General features: G+C 36.8%; 1 protein-coding gene across 12 annotated transcripts in view; it reads left to right on the top strand.

Annotated features, from left to right (window-relative positions):
• Nucleotides 1-17,419, top strand: part of Xrcc4 (X-ray repair cross complementing 4) — a 246,424-nt gene that overhangs the window by 110,878 nt on the left and 118,127 nt on the right. For 9 of the 12 annotated variants that reach the window (XM_008760636.3, NM_001006999.1, XM_006231751.4 and 6 more), the window contains exons 5-6: nucleotides 5,973-6,116; nucleotides 7,190-7,281. In XM_008760636.3, coding sequence (XP_008758858.1) covers nucleotides 5,973-6,116; nucleotides 7,190-7,281 — 236 coding nt within the window. Of the gene's footprint in view, nucleotides 1-5,972; nucleotides 6,117-7,189; nucleotides 7,282-17,419 lie in introns of those variants that run through there. The other 3 variants (XM_063281713.1, XM_063281712.1, XM_063281714.1) reach the window with 1 other exon arrangement.

The following is a 17,419-nucleotide window of genomic DNA, read 5'->3' as shown; positions in this document are numbered from 1 at the left end:
TCACTGGGGGTTCAGTCTTAGCAGGACCCAGGGCTTCCCCTTCCACTGGTGCTCTTACTAGGATATTCATTGCTACCTATGAGGTCAGAGTCCAGGGTCAGTCCATAGTCTTTAGGTAGTGGCTTAGTCCCTGGAAGCTCTGGTTGCTTGGCATTGTTGCTCATAAGGGGTCTTGAGCCCCTTCAAGCTCTTCCAGTTCTTTCTCTGATTCCTTCAACAGGGGTCCTATTCTCAGTTCAGTGGTTTGCTGCTGGCATTCGCCTCTGTGTTTGCTGTATTCTGGCTGTGTCTCTCAGGAGCGATCTACATCCGGCTCCTGTCGGTCTGCACTTCTTTGCTTCATCCATCTTGTCTAATTGGGTGGCTGTATATGTATGGGCCACATGTAGGGCAGGCTCTGAATGGGTGTTCCTTCTGTGTCTGTTTTAATCTTTGCCTCTCTCTTCCCTGCCAAGGGTATTCTTGTTCCCCTTTTAAAGAAGGAGTGAAGCATTCACATTTTGATCATCCGTCTTGAGTTTCATTTGTTCTAGGCATCTAGGGTAATTCAAGCATTTGGGCTAATAAATGTCCTTAACAAGTAATAAAATGAATTAGGTAAGTACATAAAGCAAGGTAACTAGTACCCAGTTATCTTTGACTTTTATATTTTATATTAAGGGAATACTTGTGTTTTTCTCTTTTAGCTTTCAATTATTTTTATATCCATATATATATATATTATATATACTAAATATATAAATGAGTCAAATGAGAGTTTATATATTTAGGAAGCTATACAGAAAAAATCAGTTAATTCTTCTAAACTTATTTTTTTCATTTTATAGGAATCAGTATCAAATACCTGTGCTGCAAAGCATTATTTGGAATTATATCTATTGTCTGATTATGTTTTTCTATTTTACATATGAAATTAATAATAGGAGACAGACTGTGGTTGTGATAAGCCACTGTATTTTTCCATTTAAAACAAATTTGATTCATAAATTGCCCACAAAGAGTGCAGATAGGGTATTCTGCACTTGAAGCAATTGCTTTAAAATTCCTGTCAGTGGCTGAAAGACGTTGTCTATCCGCATTCAGCTTCATCCCTTGAGTGAGAGGCAGAAGGGAGTGAAGATGAGCCTGGAGGCAGCAGCTTGCTCAGGGAAACCATGAGCGAGCCGCACAGAGTTCTGTGCAGGGAAACCATGAGTAGCCGCACAGAGTTCTGTGCAGGGAAACCATGAGTAGCCGCACAGAGTTCTGTGGTGCACATATGCTTGATTTGCTTTCTCATCTATCCAGAAGGGGCTTTTGCCTGACAGCGTCAAGGAATTTCCTGTCACCTGTCTTTTATGATAGCTCCAGCTATGTTTTCTGATGTCATTACTGAGACAGGTGTCTTTTACATCACCAATATGTTGCCATTGGAGTGACCCTACATTGTGGGAAGAAGGAATCCTCTGGGGGAATTCTAGGCTAGTGTTTATGTACATGATATGAGATTAGTGAATGGATCGACTCTCCCCATTTGGTTTTGCTCCTTTTGAGGAGGCAGAGAGAGCACTTTGAGGATCTCCCAGGGCACTGTGCTCTTGCCACAGCAGCACATCCTCACTGTTGTCTTCTTAGCAGCTCAGAACCCAAGAGCAGCATTCAAAACACTAGCTTCCCTGCGGCAGCAGTTTTGCCTAAGACTTAGCTTTCAAGAGATTAGAAATAGAACACTTGTACTGTGTTCAAAACCTGGGGGCCTGTTAGGAGTCGCTGTCACCATCCATTTATAATGTATGTAGCTGATGACTGTGCTGGTGACCATGGGACGGGTCCTGTCATTTCCTTCCATACCACTGTATCTCTACTGCAGATAGAAGGAAAAGGGTGTTGGAAAGAGGGACCTGAACAGAACAAGAAATCTTTCTTCAGAAACTATGGTAGTAAGGTTTGATGTACATTGAACATTGAGTAGAAAATAAAATGAGCTAACCCAACAATGTAATTGTATTCTTATCAACCTCTAAAATGGTTTGGTTCTCTTTCAGGAGATGTGTATACTACCAAAATATTACCTGTTGTTTATAAACTACATGTATATTTACATTTTAAAGAGAAATTAAGTGGAATATATCTTGAATCGTACATATATTTTTAATTGAAATGTGTATCAATGTTGCAATCAGAACTGGATATAAATCTCTTCTCCTGTAGGATGACAGGAACAAACAAAGCTTGAGGGAGGAGTAAGAAATTACAGATGAATAGAAATTGTAAATTTTAATGCGCTGGCCGGCCTTAGGATTGTTTGCTATTACTATTTAAATATTCTCAATAATTGTGTTCTTTGCTCCCTTTTTTCATTATAGCGTTTGTCTTTTATACTTTAAACACATAAAAGAAAACATTAGAAACTTGTTTGTGGATTCCGAGGTTTTTGTATGTATTTATTTATTAGATTTCCTACTTCATTTAAATAATAAGTCTCAACTTCTGTGTTACTGAATAGGTCTTTTGTTTGTGGTCAAACCTCCGCTCAGAACTTCTCTGGCTTTATTCTGAGTTACAGTTATTAAACTCAGAATAGGAGGCAGTCTTCAGTGGACTGCGTTGGCTAAATTAGCAGGCCTTGGAAGCTCTTCGTATCTTGAAGGTGGAATCACATTATCTGCAGATGAATTCAGTCTCAGTTTTAAAGGCCTTAGGGATATTTTTGTGTCTCCATGGCAGTCCATGAGATTGTTTAAGAGCAGCGACAGAAAACCCTGTCTTCAGAGAGCATAAGGGACAGCTGTGCACATCCTCTTCCTGGCCTGGAACCTTATTCTGTGTCTGCTCTCAGCCTCTGCTCCAGCTCCTCTCAGCCACCTTGAGCCAGTCTGTGCTACTCAGGTGTTCTAGTGTTATTCAACCTTGACCTGCTATAACTTGGACCAGAGCTCACTGTTACTGTAATGGTCACTGTATTGCCCTATATCATATGTCCACATGAACATGTTAATATAATGGTCACTGTATTGCCCTATATCATATGTCCACATGAACAGGTTAATATAATGGTCACTGTATTGTTCCTGTATCATATGTCCACACACACATGTCTCTTATGTACTCTGAACTGTCAATTGGTTAGTTTATTTTGAATATTAATTTTTGTGTGATTTTTTCTTGGTTTTGTTTTTGCTTTGTTTCCTTTTTTGGCCTCTCAGCACTCAGAAATATTTTATTTTAACGAATCTGTGTATTTATGTGTTTATTTATTTATTATCATGTTTAAAAAGAACTATGCTCTCGTCTAACTTCCTAAGTCCCTAATTAATGATGACTTTTAGCATTATTATTGCTCAATATCATCATCAACTTTGAAAGAACAAATATCGTTAGGTTTTTCCTGTGCTACTTCTGTATAACGTGCTTTGACCCTGGCTTTATGGCAGACCCTTGGACTAGTTATAGTCTGCTTTAGGGGGTCTGTGTGTGTGTGGGGGGGTTTACTACCTCAGGCTTAGCAATGAATCCCATGTCTCTCCTTGACCAATGCTCTGACCTACTAATTCTTGCCCAACTTTTCACATAGACAATTGTCAGGAGGCAAGTAATAAATATCATATAGCAACATTATAATGCTGTGGAAGATTAGTTTTAAGGATGTTTAAGACAAGCTATGTGTGTCTTACTAAATTCTAGATAAATGGCCAGTATTCTCTGAGTTTGTTGAGATAATAACTGAGTAAATTTGTGCTCTATCACTGTTTATAATAATATTCTATGCCATATAGTTCAACTTTTTCTGGGAAGTGTTACCCTGTCTGATGACCAATTTATTAAAATAAAGCCATAAAACAGAGAAGGCTAAGTTACATGATACATAAGTTCTTATGCATAACAAGAATTATGTTGCCTCTCAGTACAGTTGTGCTATGGGTATTCAGACTAGTACTACTTTATGAAAATTATATGAAATTGTAGTTTAATATTTTGAAAAAATTTTAATGTGTTTTACATGATGTAGTTTTCATAAGGTTGTGGGGATTAGCTTGATAGTTCTTGACAGTTAATATGAGTGTATAATCTTACAGTCAAAAATTTCAGGGATGCTTTATATAAAAATTAAATATGTAGTTAAATTTAATAGATTCTGAATTTGTTGCTATCTCTGAATCTTTCTGTAGTAAATTGTGATATGCATGAAATTTATTTGTATAAGAATATCTGTATGTATTTAAAACATTTTATTATATACTGAGATAATTTAGTTGTTTATATATTTTCCTCATATTTAAATTTCTTATGTTTGAAAATAAGAGAATGTTCACCTGACAGTTTGCATCTGAAATTATAGAGTAACATACCCTGCACATAACATATATCACAAATATTGGCAGTATCTTGAAATAGGAAGCCTGAACTGAAAGGAAGCAGACATTCCTAAGAGGTCCCACAGACCCTGGTGTGTCTTGTAACCAATGAGATAAAACAAGTCCACCAAGCTCTTTTGCCAGAGTGAAGTGGCTGAAGGAGTATGTATTCCATCCCATGCTCTTTAGGAAATTCTCAGCCCCTAGCACGGACACCGTGCTGCTGAAGAACTCAGATTCGTCTCTCAGCTTGTAGGACCAGTCTCACACACTTGGAATGGCTACTAGAAAAAGGAATCTCCAAGGAGCAGGACTTCAAAGTACATGTCATGTAGCTCTCAATTAACCTAGTGCCAACTGGTTGGCGTCTTGGAAGACAGGCTCAGAGAAACTGAGATACGGTGTTGAAAAAGAAGGGTACTTTTGATGTGTAATAAATCAGCAAATGAAAAAGACTGTACTCATGAGCTCACTTTATTTGTTTATGTCATGAATGTGTACTGAGCATCTCTGCTAGGCACTGAGCACAAAGCACTTGGTAGAACACACGTGTTCTGTGGTCTCATGCAATGCCAGCCTTAGTAAAATCCATGCTAAACGAATGTGCACTAATTGGTTCCAGAACTGCATTGGTACATAGTCCTTTTTACCCTAGAATAACGTCTGTGTGCTTTTATGTAGATGGGTTGTGAGACACATCAAGGGCTGATAGGAACCGTCTCACTTTTTGACATTTTCACTTTTAATTATCTCGCCTTAGTTTACATGTGTATATATGTACATATTTTATTATTAGGACATACATGGGACACATATAAAGTATATTTAGGAACATATAGAATAAGCAGCGCAGTAAAGGTAAAGTTGGGCAGAACTTGACTATAGGAATACTTTCAATGAAATATTTGTGTTTAAATGTGTATAATAATCATTTACTCATGACGTACACAGTAGGTGTATATAGCTTCTGTTAGTTTACATCCTTCCTGTCTGTTGGGACATTAAAGCAAGTGAAATTCGCTTGAGCATTATAACATTCCAGGATGAATTATTAATACTAGAGAATTTTATTCTTCTTTTATATCTCTATGGCTAAAGATATATACTTTTTTCATCATTTCTTTATTATCTTCTTAGAAATATCAGGTGGTATAATTCAATTCATTACATACATTTTTTATTTATGTTCAGATTTGTGCTTAAATATGGTGGGTTATAAAGACACAAATTAGTTATGTTCTTGTGGAACAAGTCATAGTCTGAAGACTGACAACAAATTTTCTTTCATATATGCTCATGGCTGCTGTAATAGTAATATTAATAAATGCACATCATGTAATATAATATACAATGTAAATGACTGAGCTTTTATAAATAAACTACACATGAATTGTTATATTTGAGAATTTAGGTTAGAGAGCTTTATTTCTATCTATTTCAATTATTATTTGTTTTAGAACATAAGTGACAAATATTAATAAATAGCATTTTCTAACTTTTTCACACTCTATTTAAATAAAATGACCTTAATTACATTTGCCTTCAAAAGGCTTCTTGAAATCATGATGTTGGATTGAATAATATTAATGATAGAAAATTTGTATGACTTGCAATTTGTTTACTCCTTTGCATTTTTAGATTTGAGAAATGTGTGAGTGACAAAGAAGCCTTGGAGGCCGATTTGTATCAAAGATTTATCTTGGTGCTGAATGAGAAGAAAACAAAAATCCGAAGCTTGTTGAGTGAAGTCCAGCAGCTGGAGAAGAGTACCAAACCTGAAAGGTAGCAACCGCTTGCCCTTGGCTAAGAGAGGTGTAAATCTCAGGAGAATGTCTTTACAGACTTGCAGCATTAGGTGTCTACTTTTAGTAATGTGCATTTTTTTGGTAGTGGGTTTAGACATTCTAGCTCGGATGAGTATATTCTCCACACAATTTCTCCATGTCATTCCATGGTTTAATTTGAAGTATAGCATATGTCATAGCATATAAAACATATTTGTTTAATTCTGAAAGATTTAACTATTTAATTTATTTATTTAATTTTAGACATTATGAAGTAAGAAATATATCAGTTAACAAAACTTTTCACCTCTTCCAAGGCTGCAAGTTGTTTGTACATCTATAATCTTAGCATCTAAGCAATGTTGGCTTTTGATCCAGCTAGTAAAAGTTAAATCCTGTGGTACATTTACATTGTCTGGTGGAAGTATGTTATTTTTTCCTATTGTTGTCAAGTTGTTATTGATGTTCTCTCCTTCCTTAAAGTGTGTGTACAATTGATTCCTAAGGTGGGGGGAATTATAGGTTACAATTGGTTAGTATAGGTTTGGGTAATTTCACATGTTTTTCGTCATTAACTCATACAGACTAGGTCCTGTTGCCTTGGATCTGAAAAGCATAGGTTTTTCATGACATAGTATGAAGAAAATAACATTGAATTCTAGCTTTTCCTATGTCTGGTACAGAGTCCTACTTGCACGTGGTACTAAACATTGTGCCTCTGTTCCTCGTTTGGGGGGCAATTTAATCAAGTGCAGAACTGCTGTCAAGTCATTACAATGCTGAGCACTGCCCCTTAGGTAACTAGGTGGACTAGTGTTTAAATAAATGAATAAAACATGATAAACTAATTCAGTAATTAATAGGGACCTTTAACCACCATTCCGTTTACTAAGATAACACTTCTCTTTTAAGAGACTTAGTCTTTCATTGATTTCATCTAAATTGCATAATTTACTTTGTCTGAGCAGAACTTTTTTTCTAGGAATGTTTTTCTGTATTTTCTTATTGGTTAAGTAGATCGTTAGCCAGAATCAATCGATAATTTCCAGTTCCGCCTTTCTCTCTTTCCAGGGAAACTCCGAGTTCTGACAAAATACCTGAGGAGGATGGGCTTTATGATGGCAGCACTGATGAAGAAAGCGGAGCCCCTGTGCTGGGCGCAGGTAAGAGGGCCGGACCCCCTAAGGGTTCCTATGTCATAAGACACCAAATTGAAAAAATATATGAGAAAAGGTTTCCATAAAATTGATCAAAAATTTTACCCTAAAACTTTAAGAACATTACATTAAAATGTACAGTAGACTGTAGCAGTTATAACAGCAAGGCACACAAGCAAGCATATATCCGTTCACTAGGAATGTACCTTGGCTGTTACATGGCACTCATGAACAAGAAGGCAGATGCATCTTATGTTAGTATCACCAGCTCAGAACTGCAGGGCTTTCGTATCAGACATCTCATGGAGCTGGGTCAATAGATGGAACAGGATGAGGCCTAATCTTCTTTTGTTCTTCAGAAAAGAGCTTGCTACAGAGTAAAAGGGGACAGGGATAACAGATGTGTAGTTGTACCATTTTTCAGGCATTTTTTATCTTACTGTTCTTTTGCTAGTACATTATGGTTTCAGATTTTGTGTTTTTATTGGTTTCATTTGTGTTTGTATGTGTGTGTGTGTGTGTGTGTATGTGTATGTGTGTTTGTATGAGTATGTGTGTATGTGTGTGTGAGTGTGTGTGTATGTGTATGTGTGTGTATGTGTGTGTATGTGTGTGTATGTGTGTGTGTGCATGTGTGTGCATGTGTGTGTATGTGTATGTATGTGTGTATGTGTGTGTATGTGTGTGTATGTGTGTGCATATGTGTGAGTGTGTGTGTATGTGTATGTATGTGTGTGTATGTGTGTGTATGTGTGTGTGCATGTGTGTGAGTGTGTGTGTATGTGTATGTGTGTGTATGTGTGTGTATGTGTGTGTGCATGTGTGTGTATGTGTGTATGAGTATGTGTGTGTATGTGTGTGTGTGAGTGTGTGTGTATGTGTATGTGTGTGTGTATGTGAGTGTGTGTGTATGTGTATGTATGTGTGTTTGTATTTACTTTTGGTTTTTGTTTTACTTTGTTTATTTGTTTTGCTTTGCCTGCTTGTTACTAAAGAGAGGGAATAAACGCTACCTTTGAATGAATGGGATAAAGGGAGGAGCTGGGAGGACATGGAAGAAGGGAACCCTTGATCAGACTACATTGTATTAAATATTATATTCAATAAATGAATAAATTATAAAAAGGAAAGAAACAAGAGGGGAAAGCGTCTTGGTTTATAATTTATGAACCACATTCAGGCCTGTGAACCAAGTCCTAGCAGGTATTTAATCCTGAGCTATATTCTAGGGTTGTATATAGGCAGTACAAGTAAGTAGCAATATATGGGAACCTCTGAACTCATATAGCAATAAGAAAGTTTTGCCTAAACCCCAAGGGTGGTACTGAAGATGAAATGAGGCTTATTAAGCTAGTTAATTGATGCATCAAATTTTATTTTTTTATTGGATATTTTTTATTTACAGTTCTAATGTTACTCCCTTTCCCTGTTTCCTGTCCATGCATTCCCCTATCCTATCCCCCTCCACCTTCTTTTATGATGATATTCTCCCTCTCCAACCACTCACCCTTCCCACCTCCCCACCTTGACTTTCCCCTACACTGGGTAGTCCAGCCTTGGCAGGACAAAGGGCTTCTCCTCCCATTGGTGCCCAACAAGGCCATCCTCTATTACACATGCCTGTGGAGCTATGGGTACATCCATGTGTACTCTTTGGGTAGAGGTTTAGACCCTGAGAGCTCTAGTTGGTTGGTATTGTTCTTATGAGGTTGTAATACCTTCATCTCCTTCAGCTCTTTTTCTAACTCATCCAATGGGGACCCCGTTCTTAGCTCAATGGTTTGCCCTAGCATTCGCTTCTGTATTTGTCATGCTCTGGCTGAGTCTTTCAGGAGAGAGCTATATCAGGCTCCTGTCAGCATGCACTTCTTGTCATCAGCAATATTGTCTGGGTTTGGTTGCTGTGTGTATATGAACTGGGTCCCCAGGTGGGGCAAGCTCTAAATAACCATTCCTTCAGTCTCTGCTCCAAACTTTGTCTCCATATCCCCTCCTATGAATATTTTGTTGCTCCTTTTAAGAAGGACTGAAGCATCCACACTTTGTTAGTCCTTCTTCATGAGCTTCATGTGGGGTGTGGATTGTATCTTGGGTAACTCAAGCTTTTGGGCTAATATCCACTTACCAGTGAGTGCATACCATGTGTATTTTTTTTTGTGATTGGGTTACCTCACTCAGGATGATATTGTCTAGTTCAATCCATTTGCCTATAAATTTCATGAAGTCATTGTTTTTGATAGATGTGTAGTACTACTCCATTGTGTAGATTTACCACATTTTCTGTATCCATTCCTCTGTTGAAGGGCAACTGGGTTCCAGCTTCTGGCTATTTTTTAATGGTGTTATTTAATTCTGTGGAGTTTTACTTCTTGAGATCTTTGTATATATTGGATATTAGCCCTCTATCAGATGTAGGATTAGTAACGATATTTTCCCAATCTGTTGGTCGCCATTTTGTCCTAATGACACTGTTCTTTGCCTTACAGAAGCTTTGCAATTTTGTGACGTCCCGTTTGTCAATTCAGAGCTTAAACCATTGGTGTTCTATTCATGAAATATTCCCTAGTACCCATGTGTTCAAGGTTCTTCCCCACTTTTTCATCTATTAGTTTGGGTGTATGTGGTTTTATGTGGAGGTCCTTGATCCACTTAGACTTGAGCTTTGTACATGGTGATAAGAGTGGATCAATTTGCATTCTTCTACATTCCAGCACCATTTATTGAAAATGCTGGTTTTTTTTACTGGATGATTTTAGTTCCTTTGTCCAAGATCAAGTGATCATACGTATGCAGGTTCATTTATGGGTTGTCAATTCTATTCCACTGATCTACCTGCCTACCTCTATATCAATACCATACACTTTTTATCACAACTGCTCTGTAATACAGTTTGAGTCAGGGACAGTGATTACCTCAGAAGTATTTTATTGTTGAGGATAGTTTTCACTATCGTGGGTTTTTTTTTTTTTTGTTATTCCAAGGGAATTTGCAAATTGTGCTTTCTAACTCTATGAAAAATTGAGTTGGAATTTTGATGGTGATTGCTTTGAATCTATAGATTACTTTTGGCAAAATGGCCACTTTTACTACATTAATCCTGACAATCCATGATCATGGGAGCTTTTTCTGTCTTCTGATATTTTCACTTTCTTTCTTCAGAGAGTTGAAGTTCCTGTCATACAAATCTTTCACTTGCTTGGTTATAGTCACACTGAGGTACTTTATGTTATTTGTGACTATTGTGAAGGGTGTCATTTCCCTAATTTCTATCTCATCCGATTTATCCTTTGAGTAGAGGAAGGCTTCTGATTTGTGTGTGTTAATTTTATAACAGCCATTTTGCTTAGTAGTTCTCTCGTGGAATTTCTGGGGTCATTTAAGTTTACTATCATATAATCTGCAAATACTGATATTTTGACTTCTTCCTTTCCAATTTGTATCCCTTTGACCTCCCTTTGTTGCCTGATTACTTTGGCTAGGACTGCGAGTACTATATTGAAATAATATGGAGGGAGTGGCCACCTTGTCTACTACGTGATTTTATGGAATTACTTCAAGTTTTTCTCCATTTTAATTTGATGTTGGCTATTGGTTTGCTGTATATTGCTTTTACTATGTTTTGGTATGGGCCTTGAATTCCTGTTCTTTCTAGGACTTTTAATATGAAGGGGTGTTGAATTTTGTCAAATGCTTTCTCAGCATCTAATGAGATAATCATGTGGTTTTTTTTTCTTTAAGTTTGCTTATATAGTAGATTACGTTGATAGATTTCCATATATTGAACCATGCCTGCATACCTGGGATGAATCCTACTTGATCATGATGGATGATCGTTTTGATGTGTTCTTAGATTCAGTTTGCAAGAATTTTATGGAGTATTTTTGCATTGATATTCATAAGGGAAATTGGTCTGAATTTCTCTTTCTTTGTTTGGACTTTGTGTGGTTTAGGTGTAAGTGTGATTGTGGCTTAATAGAAGGGTAATGTTTTTTCTGTTTCTATTTTGTGGAATAGTTGGGACAGTATTGGTATTAGGTCTTCTATGAAAGTCTGATAGAATTCTGCACTAAGTCCTGAGCTTTTTTTGGTTGGGAGACTTTTAATAACTGCTTCTATGTCTTTAGGAGTTATGGGATATTTAGATGGTTTTTCTGATCCTGATTTAACTTTGGTGTCTAGAAAATTGTCGATTTCATCCAGATTTTCCCGTTTGTTGAATATAAGCTTTTGTAGTAGGGTCAGATTACTTTTTAAATTTCCCCAGATTTTGTTCTTATGTTTCCCTTTTCATTTCTCATTTTGTCAATGTGATACACTCACTGTGCCCTCTGGTTAGTCTGGCTAAGGGTTTTTCTATCTTGTTGATTTTCTCAAAGAACGAGCTCCTGGTTTTGTTGATTCTTTGTGTGCTTCTTCTTGTGTCGATTTCAGCCCTGAATTTGATTATTTCCTGCTGTCTACTCCTCTTGTGTGTATTTGCTTCTTTTTGTTCTAGAGCTAAAAGGTGTGCAGTCAAGCTGCTGATATATGCTCTTTCCAGTTTCTTTTTGGAGGCCCTCTGCGCTATGAGTTTTCCTTGTTTTTTTTTATATATTATGCCTTCATTTTCATTAAATTCTAAAGTCTTTAATTTCTTTCCTTATTTCTTCTTTAACCAAGTTATCATTGAGTAGAGTGTTGTTCAACTTCCATGTATATGTGGGCTGTCTGTTACTTTTTTGTTATTGAAGACCAGCCTTAGTCCGTGGTGATCTGATAGGATGCATGGGATTATTTCAGTCTTCTTGTATCTGTTGAGGCCTGTTTCATGACAGATTATATGGGCAATTTTGGAGAATGTACCATGAGGTGCTGAAAAAAGGTAAATTCTTTTGTTTTAGGATGAAATGTTCTATAAATATGTGTTAAGTCCATTTGGTTCGTAACTTCTGTTAGTTTCTCTATGTCTCTGTTTATTTTCCATTTCCATGATTTGTCTATTGATGGGGGTGGGGTATTCAAATCTTCCACTATTATTGTGTGAGTTGCAATGAGTGCTTTGAGCTTTATTAAGGTTTCTTTTATGAATATAGGTGCCCTTGCATATGGAGCATAAATATTCTGGATTGAGAGTTCATCTTGGTGGATTTTTCTTTGAGGAATATGAAGTATCTGTCCTTATCTATTTTGATAACTTTTGGTTGAAAGTCTATTTTATTAGATATTAGAATGGCTAGTTCAGCTTGTTTTTTGGGATCATTTGCTTGGAAATATTGTTTTCCAGTCTTTTTCTCTGAGGTTGTGTCTGTCTTTGTCACTGAGGTGTGTTTCCTGTATACCGCAAAAAGCTGGATCTTTTTTACCTATCCAGTTTGTTAGTTTTTGTCTTTTTAATGGGGAATTGTGTCCATTGATGTTAAGAGATATAAAGGAATAGTAATTGTTGCTTTCTGTTATTTTTGTTGTTAGAGGTAGAATTATATTTGTGTGTCTCTCTTGCTTTGTTGCAAGGAAATTATTTTCTTGCTTTTTCTAGAGTCTATTTTCACTCCTTGTATTGGTACTTTCCCTCTATTATCCTTTGTAGGGCTGGATTTGTGGAGAGATTTTGTGTAAATTTGGTTTTGTCATGGAATATCTTGGTTTCTCCATCTATATTAATTGAGAGTTTTACTGGATATAGTAGCCTGGGCTGGCATCTGTTTCTCTTAGGGTCTGTTTGACATCTGCCCGGGATCGTCCGGCTTTCATAATGTCTGGTGAGAAGTCTGGTGTAATTCTTATAGGCCTGCCTTTATATGTTACTTGACTTTTTCCCTTACTGCTTCCAATATTCTTTGTTTCCTGTGTTTGGTGTTTTGACTACTATCTGACGGGAGAAATTTCTTTTCTGGTCCAATCTATTTGGAGTTCTATAGACTTCATGTATGTTTATGGGTGTCTCTTTCTTTTGATTAGGGAGGATTTCCTCTATAATTTTGTAGAAGACATTTACTGACCCTTTAAGTTGGGATCTTCACTCTCTTCTATACCTATTATCCTTATGTTTGTTCTTCTCATTTTGTCCCAGATTTCTTGGATATTTTGGGTTAGAAGCTTTATGTGATTTTTACATTATCTTTGATGATTGTGTCAATGTTTTCTATGCTATCTTCTGCCCCTGAAATTCTATTCCATCTCTTGTATTCTGTTGCTGATGCTTGCATCTATGACTCCTCATCTCTTTCATAGGTTTTCTATCTCCTGGGTTGTCTCCCTTTGTAATTTCTTTATTGCTTCTATTTCCATTTTTAAATCGTTGATGGTTTTGTTCAATTTCTTCACCTGTTTGGTTGTTTCCCTTTAATTCTTTAAGGAATTTTTGTGTTTCCTCTTTAATGGCTTCTACTTGTTTACCTGTGTTCTCCTGTATTTCTTTAAGGGAGTCATTTATGTTTTTCTTAAAATCCTCTATCACCTTCATAAGATGTGGTTTTAAATCCAAATCTTGCTTTTTTGGTGTGTTGGGATATTCAGTATTTGCTGTTGTGGGAGAACTAGGCTCTGATGATGCCAGGTAGTCTTGGTTTCTATTGCTTAGGTTCCTGTGCTTGCTTCTAATCATTTGGTTATCTCTGGTGTTAGCTGGTCATGCTGTCTCTGACAGTGGCTTGACCCTTCTGTAAACCTGTGTGTCAGCACTCCTGGAGACCAGCTTATTGATCAAAAATATATCACTAAGTATGTAATGACATTAGGGCTTTTATGTATTGAACCTATTTTTAGCAAGGCTTGAGTATAATTGTACTATTTTAATTTGGCAACATTTTTCTCTTTATTATTCCTTTATTTTTTGTGTCACTGGTGTAATTCTCAAGCCTTTGGGTCTTTTTTATTTTTAAATTATTTGTTCTTAAGAAAACTAAATCTCAAATTTGAAACTCTTGATTTGGAATCAAAACTTGAGTCCACAAGTCTGAGGGGAAGCATTGTACATTGTAGTGTGAAATAATAAAAAGGCAATCCCATGCTACTGGGAGCAAGTCACCTGAGGACAGGCTGACCTGGCCTGTCATCATCCTGGCAAACTCTCTGACCTAGAGCTCTGAAATCTCTCCACCTGGATGGTAAGTTCCCATGGTGGTTTGCTGCCATGCCAGCCCCATGCTTCCAAATTCCTGGATGCGGTGCCCTGCCATCATACCTTGCTATGGAACCCAGTTGACTCATGCTTAAAACAAAACACTACACAAACTTAGTTTAGAATCAACAGGTAACTCAATTGCTGGATGCTGCAACTAGCATCCTAATTCTGTACGCTATTCTAAGTATAAGTCTTCTGGGGGCAAATCCTGGTGGGTCTGCCATCTAAACCTCTCGCTCCATTTGTCTTCCAAGTTCTCCCTGTTGAAAAGCAAGTCACCTTTTCCTTCCTGTCCTCTTCCAGTCTGTCCTGGAAGTTCCATGGACTTCTTTTCCAGTGATTGGTTCCTTGAAATCCTTATTCATAGGTGAAGGGTCACATGAAGTCACCTTAGTAAGTGATTCACTCTTAGACTCAGGCTTCCCCTCCTGGGGAAGCAGAATTAACATCAAAATAGAAACAACACCAGGGCCATTAACAACAGCAGCTGTGAGGTGTCTTCCAGCCTGCCATGCAGCTCATCCATGCTGCATGCCACCATCATTTCAATTTTGGTCTCACACTCTGTGTGTTATGATTATGAGCTGAGTCTGAGGTGCCTCTTCTTCCTGAACTTCTTCTAGCGTCTTGGTTGCCTGCGATTTAAGAAAGCACGTGGCTGTGATATAGATCTTTCTGTTTCAGGTATGACTGCATTCATATAGTCAAGCAAATGGGAGAAGTAAGGAATACCAGATTTACTCTGTCTTTCAGAAACCTATTTCTAAAAGTGTGTGAGTGTATAATTTCGTAGTAATTATATTATGTGATTCTTGTTTTCGTTATTAAAATTCCCACAATCCTCATGGGTTATTTACAGGACCGCCCTGTTCCTTTGTGATGACTGAGGTTTACTGACATGACAATCTTTTACTGATTCAACCATCTATTACAAGAAAGATTGATTTCTTTCCTTCCTTCCTGCCTTCCTTCCTTCCTTCCTTCCTTCCTTCCTTCTTTCCTTCCTTCCTTCCTTCCTTTCTTTCTCTCTTTCTTTCATTCTTATTTAAGACATATCATTTCTTTATAACCTGACTATTCTGGTACTCACTAGGTAAAACAGGCTGGCCTCAAATTCACAGAAAGCCTCTTACCTCTGTCCCCCTAGTGCTAGGATTAAAGGTGTGTGCCACTACAACCTGAAAGGTGTTTATTTTATCCATTTATCCAGAAGTAGGATCTGCATATCAAATTTTGAAAGAAATGTATATGTAATATTTTTATGACTAAAATAATTTCCTTGGTTTTATTACCCGAAGTTTAAAACTTTCCTCGGTTGTTATGGCTATTACCCTGGTAAATAGGCCAGTCTCACGGGCTGTGTCATAGCATGAAAACCTTGAGGATCTGTAGATTGAACACAGTAGTAGAGTGTCCCCCGTGTATTAGGCCTAGACGTCAGTTTTTAGCATTGCATGAAAGAAGCAGACCGTAAAGCTCATGGGTATAGCTTATTGGCTAAATGAATTCCCAAGTATCGCCAAAGGTTGTAGACAATGCAACTAATATTTTTCTGTAGCAAGTTTTGTTTTTACAATATATTGATGTTCAGAGTTTTGAAATAGCTTAAAACATCATTAATGACTTCCTTTCTAAAATATGACTGCATCCTAAGGGCCTAGGGGTGGCAGAATTTTTGCTTTGTTTCTGATAAAGATTCCAAGAGCTAAAATAGCTAAGGTCATTATAGTGAAGCCTTAGATTATAGAGAGAACTAGGCCACTTTCACTCTCATCTAAATGAGTTTTGAAACTGTTTTTTATTTTATGTGCATTGGTGTTTTACCTGCGTGCAAGTGTGTGTGAGGGTATGAAATCGCTTAGAGCTGGATTACAAACAGTTATGAGTTGCCATTTGGATTATGGGAACTAAACCTGGGTCCTCTGGGAGTATAACCAGTGCTCCCAACTGCTCAACCATCTCTCCTGCTCCTAATTGATTTTACTATCTCATAGACTTTCATAATTTTTTATGAAAAGTGCCTCAAAGTGTTTTATTTTTTTGTTTTTGTTTTTTATTTTTCACTTGGAACCTGAAGCCTGTTGGGGATTATAAATCCTGTGAAATACCCTTCTCTTCCGGAGACTGGTCTTTTGTATTCAAACTGAGAAAATATCATAGTTTGGTTTCACAAATAATAGAATCTCACAAAGCAATAGAAAATCATTAAGTGCCCAAGTATCGTATACAATGCAACAAACAGTCTTTCTTTATGAATTCTCTCATTTCAGAGCTGCATTGGCACTGTAACAGTAAAGTTTTATATGAGCACACATTTAATTATATATGAATATAAGAATTTTAACCAGTTAAAGGTTTTTAGGTATCACGAAGAAGTATTTACTAGAAGGCTAGATTTATTTTATAAAGATTGAAACATTTTAATCATATGTTAATTACTCCTAATTAGCCATGATATAAGGAATTATGTAAAGGAATATTTATCTTTAATAAACAATTAATATAGCTGAATAATCCTCATTTTGTTACTGGAAATTGACATTATTTCTTACCATTGGAGAATATTTGAATTAGCCTTGCTAAAAGATCAAATACAAAAGTACTCTCCTACTATGCTTGGCCGTTCAGTGCAGATTAAAGTAGCACAGATATTACAAACAAATAAAGAAGCTTTCTGTCCATTTCTCTTCATAATTATGTGCCTAAGATTTAGCGCATTATTTAATTACTCCTGCTTCTTAACAAACAGGAAGTTCCTGTATAATTACTGTCAATCATTTGGGTTTCTACTTAGTTGCTAGGCTTCCTGAAAGGCAGTCTGGTTATAGAATAGCCTTTTTGAAAGTAAATGAATGGCCGTGCCACACACTTGATGAATACTGATATAGTTGTTTTTAAAAATAGAACAGAGTCTAAAATTTCTAAGTCTTTCTAAGGTCTTTGATAGACCTTGTAACATTGCACAGTGAATCTCCTCTCACACAGGGAGAGCAACGTGTACTGCCAAATAGATTACTCATAAGCTCTTTGGAACTACACATA

This window comes from Rattus norvegicus, chromosome 2, assembly GCF_036323735.1.
Source record: "Rattus norvegicus strain BN/NHsdMcwi chromosome 2, GRCr8, whole genome shotgun sequence".
In the NCBI taxonomy this organism is placed as follows: domain Eukaryota; kingdom Metazoa; phylum Chordata; class Mammalia; order Rodentia; family Muridae; genus Rattus; species Rattus norvegicus.
The sequence above is the reverse complement of the archived record's forward strand: the minus strand, read 5'-3'. Positions and strand labels throughout refer to the sequence as shown.